The 19070-nt window shown below is 46.8% G+C and overlaps 1 protein-coding gene across 2 annotated transcripts in view; it reads left to right on the top strand.

Moving 5' to 3' along the window:
* The window catches only part of PCSK1 (proprotein convertase subtilisin/kexin type 1), a 286141-nt gene that overhangs the window by 170320 nt on the left and 96751 nt on the right, over nucleotides 1–19070 (top strand). For both annotated transcript variants that reach the window (XM_069627655.1, XM_069627654.1), the window contains exon 9: nucleotides 6364–6464. In XM_069627655.1, coding sequence (XP_069483756.1) covers nucleotides 6364–6464 — 101 coding nt within the window. The remainder of the gene's footprint in view (nucleotides 1–6363; nucleotides 6465–19070) is intronic.

Below are 19070 nucleotides of genomic sequence, written 5' to 3'. Positions count from 1 at the left end.
ATTTCCCCCCAGCTCAGAGCTGGGGGGGAATCCACCAGGGCCATGATATGGCGCACCCTTAAATGTGGCGGTAATAGCGTTACCGCCGCATTTAAGGGTTACCGCCAAACTCGTGATGAGGCCCACAGTTTCCAGTTCTGAGCTTTAATTTTGCAAATCATTAGCAAAAAGTTCTTAAGTCAAGTTTGCGCAATTGTAGTTAAACAAGACTACAACTCCCAGAAATAATTATTTTGTTAAATTGAAGGGCAAGGATGGGACCTGACGGCATGAATTGATGTGATCTCCACAGGCAGGTACCAGCCTGAAAAGAGGTGCTGGGTAAAATGCTAAGTCTAGACAAAGATGACCCAATCACATATTAACATTGTGTGGACATTGGCATATGCAAGTCAACACAAGAGCACTACACTACAGTGCATTCCATATTTTCTTTGAGAATGGCATTCAACACATCCATGCCCAGCGATTATCCCATCTAAGACCGGACCTAAATGTGACTCTCATTGTGGACAAATGTAACCCTCTCCTTAGTCCACAACCAGTCTTCTCGCATCGATGGCCAGTATGAACTGGACTACCCATAAACTGGACTAACCATACCTGTCCACTGGGGCTCCTTAGGGAGGCCTTTGGAACAGTGGTATCATGGCAGGTGGAGCAATCAACAAATCCATGTTGACGGTAGTGTCCCCTGCACCAAAACAAATGCCTGGATTCAGCACCATCCTCAAGAAGGCATGTCTTGATCTTGAAGCCTCGACAACTGGTTGTGTTACATCCAAAAGATGGCTTCCTGGGAATATTTTGGAGATGGTATTATTCGCCCACCTGGAAAACGTTTTAGCAGATGCTGGCTTCATTGATGCCTGAAAGCCTATTTTTCATAGCCAACCATGGAACAGAGTCTGGTGTGGTCTGGCTGGCAAGCGATTGTTGTTTGGCCATGGACTGAGGCATTATATCAGGTATGGCCCTGTTGGACCCATCCAAAGCCTTTGGCACCATTGTTCACAGGGGAGCTACTGGTCCATCTCTGAGTCCCGGCTATATGTATGCATAAGGGATCTGTTGTATGTATGTATGTATGTATGTATGTATTTATGTATGTATGCATGTAAACATAGCTAGCCAGCAAAGGAGTGCTGAACATAAAGGGCACACTCAGGGCTTTACTAATAGGATGCATTGGTAGCAGTGGAGTGATCAGTGAGATGTTCTTTGAGGAGTAGTGTTGGGTGTCCTGACCCACGTTTGAGCTATCATGCTGCAACATTTGGTGCTGTGGGCTTAGAAAATACAAGATGGCCAAAAAGCCCACAAGTGCGCCAGAATCCAGGAGAACCACGCAGTTTGCGCACACTAAAATGGTTGCCTAACTTGCCACCCACCAGTGCGAGCAGGATGGGCTGGGGTGCCATGAGTGAAATGTGTGCCAAAGGAAAAACCGCACTTTAAAATCACCTTTTGTTTCTCTGAATGCCAGCTCAAAATGCCTATTTTCAAACATTGCAACACATCCAAAAATCTCACTGAACACCAGCGGACATCTGGCAGAATGAAGTATGTGTGCATACTAAATCTGGGAAGTTGAAGAGCCCCAAAACAATGTTCATAACAAGACTGGCTGAGCTCTGCAGGTCTGCAGCAGCCTAACTGAAACTGGATTTAAAACTACCAAAAATCGAAAAAATGTTTAAATTAACTGAGTGACCTACTTTGAGTGTCACATAGTTTGTCACTGTTGAAATGTCATAGTTTTGAACTTAGAATCAGCATTCTATCTGCATATGTAAAAATTGTCTTGACTTAAACTGGGGAACAAAAAAATGACATTGTATCTGAAACCTGGCTTAATGAAACTGAATTCTGCTTGACATCTACCCCCACATGAGTTAAAACCTGCTCAGCCACTCTTCCCCTTGTCAAAAGGAGTTGTCACCTCTCTGATTAGATTAGGGGTGGAGCAGCTACAGGGAGTTGAACAAAGGCCTGTCCTGGGCCCAGGCAGATGGTTTATTAGGGTGGTCGTAAATGGCTTCCTTTTGAACAAAGCCCTTCCTTGACTCAGGCAGATGGTTTATTGGGGGGACCGTAAAACAGCCTCCTCTTGGCAGAAGCTGGGAGGGGCAGGGTCTCTGAGCTTGGCAGAAACTGGATAAACTGGTTTCTACACCATGTGACCTGAAAAGACACACCCCTGTTGGCCAGAATATGATTCTAAGAAAGATGTGTAACTCACAGTGCGGACTTGTCAAAATTATTTAAATGATACCATAATTCTTGTGAATTTTCTGTGCACGTTTTAAGACGCGTTGGGAATTTGTGTGATGTTCTGGGGCAAAACCCCGCTATTTATGGATACTACAGACTCTGTGTTTAAGCTAGAGACATGGGAATTTACTGGAGTATGTATGGACAGGCCGTGTATATGTGTATAATTTGTAATGAAGAACCAAGGTTGCATAACCCACTAAAATCGAAAATGTTGCCGTTTCTGAATGCAAGCCCTCAGGAAGAGCAGATTTGGGACAGAGACTACCTCATGTGATAGGTAATATGTACATGCAATGACAAACCACTATGTATTTGAGAAATGTGTATTTTGATCAAATATAGATTTGTGGGCAAACTGACCAGGGGAGGATCCTCTGACCCATAAAACCTACAGCATCACTCTGACTCACAGTTACTTCCCCAATCATGGGAGAGGGGAGAATTGGGCCAATGACAAGTTGAAAGAGGGGCTGGCTAGTGATGCTGCACACACACCCACTTTCAAAAGACATAAAAAGAGCCACTGGAAGCTAGAGAGGACATTCAATTCCATTTGCTGCGGAGCATGCTGTCGGACCATACAACATCCAGAAGATACCAGATTCAACACTTAGACTTTAAAACTCCAAAGAACTTGATTCAGAACTCAAGGCAAGGGCCTAAACCCACAAACTGAGAACTCTTCTCAGTAGGCCTCAGCATCCAGCAAACCTAACAGCGGTAGCAGCATCCAGGAGCCGTGCAGATCAGCGCTGGGTCCAGAGAAAACTGTGCAGAAAGATCCAGAAGCAGTGCTGTACTCAGAGAAAGCAGAGCAGTATCCAGAACCAGAGGCCAGAGATCCAGAGTGACCCAGACCGCTGTTAGAAGAACCAGAGAGCTGACCCAGATCACTGTGAAGTGCCGAGACCAGAACCGGAGTCCAGTCCAAAACCTGACCAGATCCGTGGGGAGGCCTAATTCAAAAATATATTGTGAGTACCTAGCAGAACTGTGCAGAACCAATCTCTTAGTTAAAATAATCTAATCCAAACTATTTTAATCTAACCAGAACTGCCTCCTAACTGTCACCTGTCATTTGCAAAGCTGTCACCTGTCATTTTCTAGCTGCAAGCTGTAACCTGTCGCTTTGAACTTTTAAAATTTCAAATCCGAAAAACTACCTTTATTTAATCGTCCGTATCTCTGGAACCATTTGGTTTAACTTTCCTCTGAAAGCTTAGAATCTCAGCTTTTCAACGAGCGTAGAACCGACTTCCTACTCCTTATACTTTCTCCGTAATCACGATTCTCGCACCCGTGAATTTTGCTGCGATTTGCGATTTGGCCCGATTTCTTTATTTGTAAAAAGATAGCTGCTTTTGCCTGAACTACTAAATTTCGTTTGCCTCTTAAGAACCATCCCTGAATCATTGCTAGAGTGAGCCTGGACTAATATTAACTAGATACCACTCACCCTGAACTCCTGAAGGGAATTAAAAGCATTTTCAGCATATTTCTCCCTGCAGTGTCACCATATTCAAATCACTTGGGTCTGTGTTTCAAAACTCCTATCTGTTGTATAAGCTGCTGGGGGGGAATTGAACTGAATTCTATTTGATTGCATTCCTAAGAACTGAGTCACATTCTATTCATCTCCTTACATTGCATTAAGGGGGGGGGGTGAATTGTCCAAGAAAGTGATTACATTGTCTTTTGCTGAAATCCTATCAAGTTATTTTCTGTACTGCATCTCATTCCACATTGCATCCATTTGAAACCATAAAAGTATTGTTGCTATCGTATCCATCCTATAACCACTCATCATTGATTATAAAGAAGTGTGCTAGTGCCGGACTATCCATTATTGATTACTGCTCAGATTAAGTGTGATATTCAATTATCAATTTATTATAAAGTGTGATATATATATATATATATATATATATATTGTTTAAATTATCAAATAAACCTTTTAAACTTGCAAAACAGAACTACTTCTTGGCTCAGAGGGGTCAGGGGGATTCCAAGAGAGGGGTGTTATATAGGGATAGTCATCCAGAACTCATGAACTGAACGTAAAGATATATCAATAAGGGTTTCCATTCAGTATCCCAGACTAGGCATTGACTTAGCTGTAGTGTTGAATTGAATCCTCTCACAGTAGAAACTTCATATCATTCCTTGAACTAGTACCCCAGTGGGGTGGGGGTAGCGGCCTCACAGCCAATGAGGAGGCTCGCAGCCAGGGCTTTATCACACGGTACAGCCCCCTTGCTCCGAGCCTGTTCAGAGCGGGAGTCCGTCATCTTCCCCTGCCAGGTTCTGCAGCTAAGTGTACTTCCCCGCACACCGTGCCCCATCCCCCAACCCACCCCCCCTTTTCCACACAACGAGGCACCCTCCTCCCCACTGCGGGCTCTGGGGCATTACCTAACGCAGCTTATTTCTTAAGCGTATGTTGGAGGTGGGCAGTGCTATCTGCATAGTTAACACATTCCAGAGACAGTGTGTGTAGCAGGAAAGGTCCTATGTCCTACCTTTTCCCTCATAATGGCATTTGTTTCCATTTTGCTAATGTCAGGCCTTCTAGTGGTTTCCTCAGCCAGATAGTATGGAGCTTTAGTTGTGACTGACTTGTTGGTGATTCAGGTTGTCTTACACAGGAACCATGCTTGAAGGAATAGCTAGCGTAGTGCCTTGAGGATGGGGTTGGTATCTTAATATTTTCTTAGTCCTGTGATGAGCCATACTGCAGCGTACTTTGCATGATGGATACACTAGTTGTCCCCAAAAATGAACCAAAAAGTGATCATGTGTCTTGCTGAGGGCTCACATGTCACATGCCCTCAGAGGTACACTACATACGTTAGATGCACTGCCAATTGGTATTTTGTGGAATACCTGTGAAAACCCTGTGTCTCTTGACATAGGCATTCAAATGCTGCTAACATTATGGTTAGGATCAAAAGCAAGGCGACAGCTGTTCAAGCGCTAGGTGGAAATCTTAAAGGTCCAAAAGGTATGCCATGTGCCCAAGGAATAGCTTTCTCTTTAACTATGGTGATGGTATAAATCAAGAACCAAGCTTGGAGACAAGACAAGTGAAGGTGATTTGTCTATCAGGAAATTGTGCTGAGGCAAGGTCAGGTTACCTCTCACAGGGCTATTTTTCCTGAATACTGCATGAGGACTAGATTGCATAAGAAGGAAATTGGTAAAGGAAGATAAGTTAGGGCCAAAAGCAAACTCAACAACATGGACAGTAGGTACCTTGTGGTCAGGCCCCAATAGCTGTTGTCAAGCCCCAGTCATCAAATATTCATAGGGACGCTTTGCATCCATTCACAACCTTTGGGGATTTGCAATGAGCGTTTAGCAGCTACTTTTCTCGGGTCAAGGACAGTTGCCATTACAGGTTACAAGCCCATGTGTTTCAAGGGGCATTCTGCTTAGGTAATTGAATTTTCCTCTGGCGCATTCATCAACATGATGAGGATGAAGCGGTCGTGGTATACGTTGCAGCTGGTTGGGCATGAAGTGCAGTCATAGTTGCTTGTCTACTATGCATACCCTCTTGTGCAATGAAAAAATAACTCCTGTGATAGTTGAATGGCACCCAACAACGAAAACAAGGTAACATGTTTATTGTAGTTCAGGGACATAAGGCATGAGAAAAGGAAAATCTTTATACGTGTAAACTGCAGTCGTTTTTACTTTCACTGTATGAAGCAAACGTTGAACAATATGTAAATAATTCTGTATTTGATCTTTTCAAAATGTTATTTACCTTTGATTTTGATCTGTTTCGGTTAGTTTCCTATGAAAATCCAATAGCTAATAAGTGACACAAGTTAGAATGTAATTACAATTAAGAAATAATTCATGATGCACACACCAATGACGTTGTTTTTGACTTGTTACACAACTTATTTTTTCCCTGTGCACATCCCGTTCTGGATGTTAACATGATTTGCTTGTTTCCAGTGTTGGCTTATTGTAATACTTAAATAAAACAAATAGAAATTCAAGTTTATTGTCACAATGTGGGGCACTGAATTTGCCTGGCGTCAATTTAAACACATCCTGATTTTCTTCTTTCCTCAGACAAGCGCTGATCTTCACAATGAATGCACAGAAACCCACACGGGCACTTCCGCTTCTGCCCCACTGGCTGCTGGGATCTTTGCTCTCGCTCTGGAAGCCAAGTAAGGACATTTGAAAAAATGAAACAATAAAAACAGCCATCAAAATATATTTACAAATAGGTGACAATCAGCAGTGACATTATTTTAATGTGTATTGACAAATGAATCGATAAGTACAGGAACAGTGCACAAATACTCAAAATGACTGCATGAATTAAACAAAGCACACATCTCCAATGCAAATGATAATGGGGTCCAAATTGAGGAGGCGTGTGTCGTGTCTTTAGGAAGGTGCACGCGGGGCAATGCGCGGCGCAGCAGCGTGCGAGAAGGACAACCACACAGGATAATGAAGATTACCCCTGCTAGCTGCGCAGGGAGTATTAATTCTATTAAAGACTAAGGAGGCGAGCATTATGCTTCATCTTCATTTATTTCTACTCTTCAGCATTTCACCAAAACATATATAAAACCATGAAAAGTGTCGAACAGAACTTTTCTCTTTTCAAAACTACAATATCCATGAGTCTCTGTAGTCCATGCCCTTTCCACCAGTCACAACCCACTTCCTGTGCTTGGGCTCCTCCTCTGCTTTTACTCGCTCTGACAGTCACTCATGTTCTTTAACTGATCCTCGCCAATGGAGCGGAGGGTCTTCTGAACTTTAAACTCAACTGCCGGTGCTCTCCCGGACTCTTGATACCTTCAGCTACGCCACTGCTTTCAGCTATTCTTCTGATCTTCCCCTATGAAAACATAATAAGAGATCTTAGGGTGGTGTGTATGTAATGTCCTCACACATATAATGCATCAACATTTATATACATTACAGTACTCGGGTGGGAATTTAATGCTCGCCTTCTTAGTCTTTAATAGAATTAATACTCCCTGCGCAGCTAGCAGGGGTAATCTTCATTCTATGACAAGACTGGAGGCGAGCATTATGCTTGTTTAAAGCTTCCCCAGCACCGCACCAGCCAAGCCCTCTGCTGGCTTAAAGTAAAACTCTTTAAAAGTATGATCGCTTGACCAGTCTGCTGCTAGCATTATTTCACTCAAAGGCACTCCCGCTCTTGCGGCTGACGATGCCATTGCTCCTCTCACTGAATGAGCTCCATACGTGTCCACATTCACACCTGCTGCCTGCATGACCTCTTTGACCCATCTAGTTATGGTAGCTGATGCCACTGCGTGGTAAGGCTTCCTGCGCCCTATTAATAACTGAGTAGTATTTACTGGTCTATACTCTGCTGTTCTATTCTCATATTCTTTAATACACCGTGCAACGCACCATTTCGAATTGTTCGGAAAATACGGATAATGCACTGTGGAGGTGCCTGTCTTGGTCCTCCTGGCTATGGAGAATGTGACTCCCTCCGGACCGAAGGACCGTCTGTTAATTTCTAGCGCTCTAACATCTGACACTCGTTTGCATGAAATCAGACATAATAACATAGCTAGTTTACCTGATAGCTGTTTAAGAGAAAGGTATTTATCTGATGGCCAATTGATAATAATCGCAATACCGTCATCACGTCCCATGTTGCACTATATTTGGGCCCTGGCGGCACTCTGAATCTCGCTCCTCTAATGAGCCTCACTACCGCGGGATGCTCCCCTGCCAGTACCCCTTCTATTGGCATATGCCCTGCTGATATGGCTGATCTGTATACTCCTATTGTCCGGAAAGCTTTCCCGTTCTGCAATACGTGTGCCAGAAAATTCAGTATTTCCACTACAGGTGCTGAAACAGGATGAACACTTCTGTTCTTGCACCAGCTTGTCCACTTTGGCCAAGCTGCGTCGTAGCTCCTCCTAGTGGATGGAGCCCAGGACTCTGCGATAAGCTGAGCAGCCTGCGCCGAAATTCCTGGCAGCGCCCAGCGTCTCCTGATATCCTGCACGCGACTAGCGGGAGTGTCCCTCTCACTCTCAGAGGATGACACGACCCAACTGGGTCCGTGAGCAGTCGCTCTCCTTCGGGGAGTACTCTGGGAACGTCCGCTACTAGTTCCATTAGTGTTGGAAACCACACTTGTGACTTCCACAAAGGTGCTACTAATACCAGTTCCGCTTTCTCCCTCCGACACTTCGCTAGCGCTCTGCTCAACATCGCGAATTGGAGGGAAAGCGCAATGCGGGCCTCCTGCCCATTCCTGCAGGAAAGCATCCGTTCCTTGCGCTCCCGTGTCCAGCCTCCAGCTGAAATAGAGGCTCGTCTGTGTGTTGAGCCGAGAGGCGAAGAGGTCCATATGTAACGGTCCCCATCTCCTGTCCAGCTTCTGAAACACTGCTGGATCCAGCTTCCAATCGCTGGAGTCCGTCAGGTAACGAGAGTTCCAGTCTGCTACCACATTCAGCAAGCCTGGTAGGTACTCTGCAGTCACTGACGTTTCTGTACTGTCATGATCTCTGCTTCCAAAAGGTCAGGGTTTTCCCAACTCCCTTGGAAGCAGATCCATAACCCAGGTTCCGAGTGCCAACCAGTCCCAATTGGGACCTTTTGGACCCAGTCCTGGCGCCAGTGGCACCAGGCTCATAAATATGCCCAGTCCCAGCGCTGGAAGCGCCAGGCTCATAATGCTTGGGTGGACTTACCTTCAGCAGACCATGCTGCTTACTTGCCTGCCAGTTGAGCCTCTGATCCTCTTCTGTTTGGAACTACTTTTCCTGTTGGGTGGGGCTGGAGCCACTCCCTAGATTCAGAACACTGGAACTCTTCTGGAAGGCAGGAACTCTTTTCTTACCAGGAACTCTTTTCTTACTTGGGCGTGGCTGTGGAAGGAGACACCTAAGCACTACATGAGGCTATTTAAACCACACCCGGTGGATGAATCTTGCTTTGCGTTATTCTGCAACCTCTGCAGCAGAACGCTCATCGTGTCTTCTGCATCCGGTCCTGGGCCTAAGGAAAAAGGCTTACCATCCTGAATCCAGTCTTCAGCAACACCTATAAAGACAAGAAAGAACAGGTTAGCATTCCGGCATCTGAAAGGCAAAGGCTTACCATCCTGAATCCATTCTTCAGCAACACCTATAAAGACAAGAAAGAACAGGTTAGCATTCCGGCATCTGAAAGGCAAAGGCTTACCATCCTGAATCCAGTCTTCAGCAACACCTATAAAGACAAGAAAGAACAGGTTAGCATTCCGGCATCTGAAAGGCAAAGGCTTACCTACTCTTCGTGCGCTCCGGAGGTCTTCACACTGCATTCCGGCATCTGAAAGACAAAAGTTTACCAACTCTTCGCACGCTCCGGAGGCCTTCGGCGCTGCATCCCGCATCTGAAAGACAAAACAAGGTGCGTTTAAAGACATTGGGGAACTTTAATACTCACGTGCCATTACTCCTTTCCACATCTAATCCAGTGGGTATTCCGGCACCCTGCAGCCGCTCCGAACTCGTACCTGCAAAATAAAAAGACAGTTAGAGCGCATAGTGAAGCAGGCAACAAGCGCTTACTTACGTGCTTCCAGGCGCTTCTATTCATCACACGGGCTCCATCTTCAACTCACTTCAGCCCGTCATCCGCCATCGCCGGAACCCTGCAAAACAAGAGACATCATTACTAAAGACTTTAAAGACATTTGAATGACTCGAAACTTACCGTTCGTGCAGTAAACGACGGACAGCAGTCCTCTGAAGTCAAGAGGCCTGCGCTACCTATCCAGTGAAGAAACTGGTTACAGCACCCTGCCCTGAGGCAGATGGAGAGCTTGGCATTCACTTACCTAAGATATCTTACTCTACACGTCAGGCATACAGTGCACAGAGGTCCAGCCCAAAGAGCCAACCGGGTGCTACACATCACCTTTGAAGATACAGTAGTCGCCCAGTCAAGACCGGCGCCTCTGCGAGAATCAGGTGAGCGTTACAGAACGCAAAGCCTACCGCAAAACTCTCGCCCAGGCGCTATGGAAACCTCGGATACTGACCCCCTAGCCCGGTTACTTGGGGAACTAAGGGCAGAAGTGCATGCAGCTCGTCAGGAAACGAATGCTCTAAGAAGGGAACTAATTATTTCCAAGGAGAGAACAGACAATCTTGCTAGACAAGTGCTACAGTCACAAGCCGGACAGACCCCGTTATCCGCATCAGGGGCAAATCTTCCTTCAACATCCTCTATGAATCCAGTGCAGATCAACCTACCTGGGAATGTACCTCTGGCTCCGCCCGAACAATTTTCTGGTGACCCAAAGAGGTTTGCAGTATTTATCAATCAGTGCCGGTTGCACTTCTTATGCCGGCCAGCAGCCTTTCCAACTGATCAAGCAAAAGTAGCTTTTGTACTTTCGTACCTTAGTGGCAATGCGGCAGACTGGTCAATCCCTCTAGTTAATCAAGATGATCCGGTTCTCCATGATTTTCAAGCCTTTCAGCTTAGTATGAAAAAACTGTTCGCAAGACATTCACAGGGGCAGGCCTTGGACAATGAGCTTCTTTCGTTGCGACAGGGTAATCAAGACCTTTTGGCTTATATTGCATCTTTCAATAGACTAATAGTGGAAACTCAATGGCCTGAGGACAAAAGGATTACGCTGTTTTATAGAGGTCTACGTGGAGAGCTCAAAGACGTTTTAGCCCAAGTAGTGAATCCCCCACAAGACTGTTCGGATTATATAGACTTGGTCGTTCAAATAGATCATAGGCTGCAGAACAGGAAGGCCGATCGTTCCAAGTTTGATGCTCGAGTATTTTCCAAACCGCCAACTCCTTCCAAAGGAGTAGACTCCGGGGAACCCATGCAAATAGGGGGTCTGAAAGGTCCTCTAACACAAAGGGAGCGGGAAAGGAGGAAACAGTTGCAATTATGCCTATATTGCGGAAACTCAGGGCACTTTCTTCGAGACTGTCCGGTGAAACCTGCCAAGAAGGCAGTAGGAGCTGCAGTTACCAAAGTTACAAACTCTGAGCAGGGAAACGACCTCGCCCGACAAGAATAGAGGTCCTCTTGCCGAGCGTGAAAACCAGTTCCGTGACCTCGCATTTCGTGATACCTATGGTCCTCATTAGCCCTGATAATCCGGATCGATTACATGCAATTGAAGCTTACGTCGACAGCGGTGCCATCGGCAATTATGTGGATCATGAAATGGTTTTGAGGATGAATCTAACTCTTTGTCCCAAGGCTGTAAAGGACGTCATTACTACGGTGGATGGTACGGAGATAGCCTCCGGGCCAGTAACGCATACCACTCAAGAGGTGACGCTAGTAAGTCAAGATGGACACCATGAGAAGATCGTGTTCGATGTGATCAAGGCCCCTCAGTTTCAGATTATTCTAGGAATACCTTGGTTAGAGAAACACAATCCTCTGATCGATTGGCGAGCAAGAACGGTCCAGTTTCCAGAATGTGTCTCTACTTGTCACCCTCCACCTGGTGTTGCACTGGCCGCAATTTCTTCAGAGACTCCCCAGTTACCTCCCGAATACCTAGAATACCAAGATGTTTTCCGGAAGGATCAGGCTAACTCTCTACCTCCTCATAGGTCTTATGACTGCCAGATAGACCTGATACCTGGATCTACTCCTCCTTGTAGTAGAATTTATGCCCTCACCGAGCCTGAGAACCTTCACCTTCGACAATACCTGGATCAATACCTGGCAAATGGGTTTATTCGTCCTTCCAAGTCCCCTGCTTCTTCAGCTTTGTTCTTCGTTCCAAAAAAGGAAGGAGACCTTAGAACTTGTATCGATTATCGCTCCCTGAACCAGATCACCGTTAAGAATAGATATCCGTTACCTTTGATCCCTGAACTCCTGGACCAAGTCAGAAAAGCATGCATATATACAAAGCTGGATTTTAGAGGAGCTTACCACTTGGTACGAGTAAAAGAGGGCGATGAATGGAAGACGGCCTTCTGCACCAAGTATGGGCTAATTGAATATCAGGTCATGCCCTTCGGACTTTGCAATGCCCCGGCCGCCTTTCAATATTTTATGAACGATGTCCTCAGAGAGCTCATAGATGTATGTGTTGTTGTTTACATTGACGACATCCTCGTTTATTCTTCATCGGAATCTGAACATCGGAAACACGTGAAAATGGTCCTCGAAAGATTGCGTCAACACAAACTTTTCGCTAAGTTGGAAAAATGTGTTTTCAACGTGACTGAAGTTGAATTCTTGGGATTCATATTATCACCTGGCGGAGTGCGTATGGATTCAAAGAAGGTCGATGCAGTTCTCAAATGGCCATCACCATCCTCCGTAAAAGGTGTGCAAAGCATGTTAGGCTTCGCTAACTTTTACCGCAGGTTTATCCCCGAATTCTCTCGAATAGTCCAGCCCATCACTGCCTTGTTAAAGAAAAACAAACGTTTTGAATGGTCTACCGAGGCGGAACAAGCTTTCCAGGATTTGAAGACTAAATTTATCTCTGCACCAATATTAAAACACCCTCGCCCCGAACTCCCCTACATCGTGGAAACTGATGCTTCAAGCCTTGCCATGGGGGCAGTTCTATCACAAAAGGACTCGGTAACCAATCAGTTGCATCCCGTGGCATTTTGGTCCCGCAAATTCTCGCCTCCTGAAATCAATTACACGATTACTGACAAGGAACTTCTGGCTATCAAGTCTGCCTTTAAGGCTTGGCGGCATTATCTGCTGGGGGCCCGACACACCGTTACTGTGATTACGGATCACCGAAACCTGCAATATTTGAAGACCGCAAAAGCCCAATCCTCTAGACAACTCCGTTGGGCATTATTCTTTGCCGAGTTTGACTTCATAATTACCTATCGACCTGGTACAAAGAACGGTAAAGCCGATGCCCTTTCTCGGATGGGAGTGGAAGAACACTTGGTCAACCCTAAACCTGTACCAATCATTCCCGAACAAAGAATTCTGGGTGTAATCGCCACAGAATCCATAGAGGAAGTTAAGGATAAAGCCAGGCAACTTGTAACTCCAGCAGACATACAGAATTGGCATCTGCAGGGAAAGGACTTTGCAGTAAAGGACAACTTATTGTATTTCCAAGAACGATTATACCTACCCAGCACAGATTTACAGAAAAAAGTAATCTCTTGTTATCACGACTCTTTAATGGAAGGTCATCCCGGTATAGCCAAGACCTCAGAAAAGATCAAGCGCTACTTCTGGTGGCCGTCTTGGAAAAAAGATATCAGAGACTTTATAATGTCCTGTGGAGTATGCGCCCAAAACAAGAGTCAAAAGGAAAGACCAGCAGGCCTCTTACGCCCTATTGACATCCCACCTCGCCCTTGGCATACGCTTTCTATGGACTTCATCACCGATCTACCTCCATGCTCCGGATACAATACGATTCTAGTAATCGTGGACTTATTCTCCAAGATGGCGCATTTCATTCAGCTCAAAGGCTTGCCAACAGCAGCAACTCTGGCCCGAGAATTTCTCGAAAACATCGTCCGACTGCACGGTTTTCCTTCGGTTCTAATTTCGGATCGAGGTAGTCAATTTATTTCTCATTTTTGGCGAAGTTGCTGTCGGTCGGCTCAAATTGATGTGAGACTATCGACCAGTCACCACCCTCAGACCGACGGACAAACCGAGAGGACCAATCAAACTCTGGAACAGTATTTACGCTGCATGCTGCAACAAACTGAAAAAACTTGGAAAGATATCCTTTGGATAGCCGAGTATGCCTACAATAACTCTGTCCATTCGGGAACTGGGAAAACCCCGTTTTTTCTTTTGTACGGCAGTCACCCTCGAACCTCGGAGTTGGATCCCCTCCAAGATCTTGAAACACCAGCAGTAGACTACCTGCATTCTACAATCACCCAAGCCTTTAAGGAAGCTGTTTCTCACCTTCAAAGGGCTAAAGAACAATACAAGAAAGCAGCAGATCAACATCGGAAGGAAGCCCCTCACTATCAAGTAGGGGATCAAGTCTGGTTATCCACCAAATATCTATCTCTAAAAGGGCCACGCACATTCAACCCAAGATACCTTGGTCCCTATTCCATCACTACCATAGTAAACCCAGTAGCGGTCAAGTTGGACTTGCCCCCGCATATGAAGATACATCCGGTCTTCCACGTCTCTCTATTAAAACCCGTGCAACCTCAAACCCGACTAACCAAATCTCCAAAACCTATCCTAGTGGATGGAGAACTCGAGTTTGAAGTCAAAAGCATTCTAGACTCCAAGATCTCCAAATCTAAACTATTCTATCTAATTGACTGGAAAGGCTACGGCCCCCAAGAGAGATCCTGGGAACCTGCTGAATATGTCCACGCTCCTCGCCTAATCAAAAGATTTCACCGAACATTTCCTGACAAGCCAAAACCCCCGGAGAAGCCCGGTTTGGGAGGGGCCTTGAGGGGGGGTACTGTCATGATCTCTGCTTCCAAAAGGTCAGGGTTTTCCCAACTCCCTTGGAAGCAGATCCATAACCCAGGTTCCGAGTGCCAACCAGTCCCAATTGGGACCTTTTGGACCCAGTCCTGGCGCCAGTGGCACCAGGCTCATAAATATGCCCAGTCCCAGCGCTGGAAGCGCCGGGCTCATAATGCTTGGGTGGACTTACCTTCAGCAGACCATGCTGCTTACTTGCCTGCCAGTTGAGCCTCTGATCCTCTTCTGTTTGGAACTACTTTTCCTGTTGGGTGGGGCTGGAGCCACTCCCTAGATTCAGAACACTGGAACTCTTCTGGAAGGCAGGAACTCTTTTCTTACCAGGAACTCTTTTCTTACTTGGGCGTGGCTGTGGAAGGAGACACCTAAGCACTACATGAGGCTATTTAAACCACACCCGGTGGATGAATCTTGCTTTGCGTTATTCTGCAACCTCTGCAGCAGAACGCTCATCGTGTCTTCTGCATCCGGTCCTGGGCCTAAGGAAAAAGGCTTACCATCCTGAATCCAGTCTTCAGCAACACCTATAAAGACAAGAAAGAACAGGTTAGCATTCCGGCATCTGAAAGGCAAAGGCTTACCATCCTGAATCCATTCTTCAGCAACACCTATAAAGACAAGAAAGAACAGGTTAGCATTCCGGCATCTGAAAGGCAAAGGCTTACCATCCTGAATCCAGTCTTCAGCAACACCTATAAAGACAAGAAAGAACAGGTTAGCATTCCGGCATCTGAAAGGCAAAGGCTTACCATCCTGAATCCAGTCTTCAGCAACACCTATAAAGACAAGAAAGAACAGGTTAGCATTCCGGCATCTGAAAGGCAAAGGCTTACCATCCTGAATCCAGTCTTCAGCAACACCTATAAAGACAAGAAAGAACAGGTTAGCATTCCGGCATCTGAAAGGCAAAGGCTTACCTACTCTTCGTGCGCTCCGGAGGTCTTCACACTGCATTCCGGCATCTGAAAGACAAAAGTTTACCAACTCTTCGCACGCTCCGGAGGCCTTCGGCGCTGCATCCCGCATCTGAAAGACAAAACAAGGTGCGTTTAAAGACATTGGGGAACTTTAATACTCACGTGCCATTACTCCTTTCCACATCTAATCCAGTGGGTATTCCGGCACCCTGCAGCCGCTCCGAACTCGTACCTGCAAAATAAAAAGACAGTTAGAGCGCATAGTGAAGCAGGCAACAAGCGCTTACTTACGTGCTTCCAGGCGCTTCTATTCATCACACGGGCTCCATCTTCAACTCACTTCAGCCCGTCATCCGCCTACGCCGGAACCCTGCAAAACAAGAGACATCATTACTAAAGACTTTAAAGACATTTGAATGACTCGAAACTTACCGTTCGTGCAGTAAACGACGGACAGCAGTCCTCTGAAGTCAAGAGGCCTGCGCTACCTATCCAGTGAAGAAACTGGTTACAGCACCCTGCCCTGAGGCAGATGGAGAGCTTGGCATTCACTTACCTAAGATATCTTACTCTACACGTCAGGCATACAGTGCACAGAGGTCCAGCCCAAAGAGCCAACCGGGTGCTACACATCACCTTTGAAGATACAGTAGTCGCCCAGTCAAGACCGGCGCCTCTGCGAGAATCAGGTGAGCGTTACATGTACCTAGGCAAAAGTGCCAGAAATCCTTCGCTAGCTCTGCTAGCATCTTGGACCTTGCACCGCCTAGGTGGTTTATGTACCTTACTGCTGATATATTGTCCATCTTCAGCAGTACACAAGATTTCACCCTTCCTCTTGTGAAGGCTTTGATCGCGAATGATCCTGCCAGGAGCTCTAGACAGTTTATGTGGAGACGGAGCTCCTCTTCGTTCCACTTGCCACCAGTCTGTAGGGTCCCATATCTGGCTCCCCAGCCCTTCCGGCTGGCATCCGATTCTATTATCAGATCTGGCTTGTCTCCGAATATGGCTCGCCCATTCCAAGCTTCCTTATTCTTTAACCACCACTCTAGTTCTGTAATGGAGTCCTGATCTAGAGGCACCTGTTGGTGATACTTCAGACCCTGTTGTAGATGTTTTATATTCAACCTCTGTAAAGCCCGATAGTGCAGGGGCCCTGGGAATATGGCCTGAATAGATGCTGCTAACAGCCCAACTATCCTCGCTAATGTCCTGAGGGATATTCGTTGTTTCACTAAACATAACCTGATCTCCCTCTTTATATCTTTGAGCTTTCGAGCAGGCAGCTCCAGAGTCACTTTCTTTGTGTCTAGTACGAACCCCAGAAAGTCTAATCTCTGTGCTGGAATGGTATCTGACTTCTCTGTGTTCACCAGAAATCCTAGTGAGACTAGAAGTTTGTGTACCCATCTCGTTTGGTATACTAACACCTCTCGATCTTCTGCCAGGAGTAAGAGGTCGTCCAGATAGATGATCAGTCTGACACCCTTCTCTCTGATTGCCGCCGCTACTGGCTTCATCAGCTTCGTGAATGCCCAGGGTGCTGAAGCAAGCCCGAATGGCATTGTCTTGAATTGCCAGAATTGTCCTCGCCAGCGGAAAGCTAGGTATGGTCTGTACTCTCTGAGGACCGGGACTGTGAGGTAGGCGTCCTTCAGATCTAAACGCGTTAGCCAGTCTCCTTCTCTTAGGGAGTCCCTGAGCTGATGTATGCCCTCCATTTTGAAGTGGCGGTATACTATCCATCCGTTCAGCTCTTTGAGATTTATGACTGGACGCACCTTTTCCTTCCTGTGCACTAGGAACATTTTGCTCACAAATTTGGGGGCTGTCTCGCATCTCTCTATCGCCTGTTTGCGGGCAAGCTGTGCTATCTCGCTGTCTAAGCATGCTTGTTCCGCTTGCGCTAGCCTCTGACTCTGTGGTCTGCTCTGCTGAACTGGGCTCTCTATGAAATCTACCTGCAGCCCTCTCACGGTCTGCAATATCCAGGAATCGATTGAAAGCTTGCGCCAATTCTCTAAAAACATGCACGTCCTCCCACTTACAGGAGGATACTGAATCGCTCTCACCTGGCGTAAATCCTTGACCTCGTCCTGATCCCCTGGATCTGCGGCCTCTCTGCAATCTCCCTCTGGACGGAATGAATGTATCCTGGCTCTTGTTCTCCCAGTATTGCGCTCTGGGGTTCTGAGGTCTTCTGCCTCCTTGACTGCGACCGGCTGCACGACCTCTGGAGCGGCCGGTCCCTCCAAAAACTCTACTTGGGAATATTTTCCGAATCGATGCCTGAGCCTTTTCGAGGGAAGCGTATGTCCCGACAAACCGGCCCATCTCCTTTCCAAATGTCTCTCCGAACAGGAGGCCCTGGTCTCCTTCTCCCGCTTCATATAGGAGAGGTCGCTAAGTTTCGAATCTATCTTGAGCAAAAGGCCCTTCCTCCTCTCCGAAGCGATTGTGCAATTGGCGATCCCAAGAAGACATACTGCTCTCTGGGCCCATCCCGCGAGAGCTTCGGGGTCCACTTCTTCTCCTGTGTCCCTAGCTCTCTCTGCGAGGTCCAGGATTTTCGCGAGAGGGCCTGCCAAATCTAAAACCTTTTCCTTGCAACTTTTCCAGGACCTATCGATACCCTTATGGGGGTCTTTATTGGTTTTTGACACGAAGGTCAGCATCTTTGGATCGAGCTCTGGGGCTTCCGCTACTTTCCCCGGAAGATCTGGACGCGGGCATTCTGCTCGCAGTCGTTGTCTCACCTCCTTGTCCAAAGGCTTGCGTAGTATAGCTGTCATATACTGTGCCACTCGGAGGGATGGCTGCCATTCGGTGGACCTCGGGTTCCGGATGCTCTCCGGGTCAAACATATCATCCTGAGGTTCCAGAAGGTGCTACTCCTTCCATGCTCTCTTGCCCCCACTGGGTTTCGCCCAGTCTTCTTCCTCGACCTCTTCGTCTTCCTGCGAAGTCTGATCGTCAGCTTGCTCATCTTCCGAGCCGGGGTCCTCTCCTGTATTTTCATCCCCTGGAGAGGGGGTCATGAGGTTCGGCACCGCCTGCCGTTACAGATAAGCTTCCTTCAGCTTAGCAAATGCGTCAGGCACCTCTGGGGCCCTATTCGCTGCCCCTTCCACAGCGCCCTGGGGGTCATCCGAGGCTTTCCTCTTGAGGACTGTTTTACTCCCCTTGAGTTCCCCTTTTAAGGAGTCTGTGGGCGTGCATTTCCGGCCCTTGGTGCTGCTACTAGGCTGTGAAAACATAACCTCCAGTGTCTCCAGTCTCTCATGTAGGTGCCTGACGCCCTCTGCCACTGCATCAACCAGAGAGCTCCCCAGCACTTGCTTAAAGCTGGCAGCGAGGTCCTGCGACTGCTCCTCCTCGATCCACTCGAACTCTGACATT

Source organism: Ambystoma mexicanum, chromosome 6p (genome assembly GCF_040938575.1).
Source record: "Ambystoma mexicanum isolate Mex_15411 chromosome 6p, UKY_AmexF1_1, whole genome shotgun sequence".
Classification (NCBI taxonomy): domain Eukaryota; kingdom Metazoa; phylum Chordata; class Amphibia; order Caudata; family Ambystomatidae; genus Ambystoma; species Ambystoma mexicanum.
This window is presented reverse-complemented; position numbering and strand designations above follow the sequence as displayed.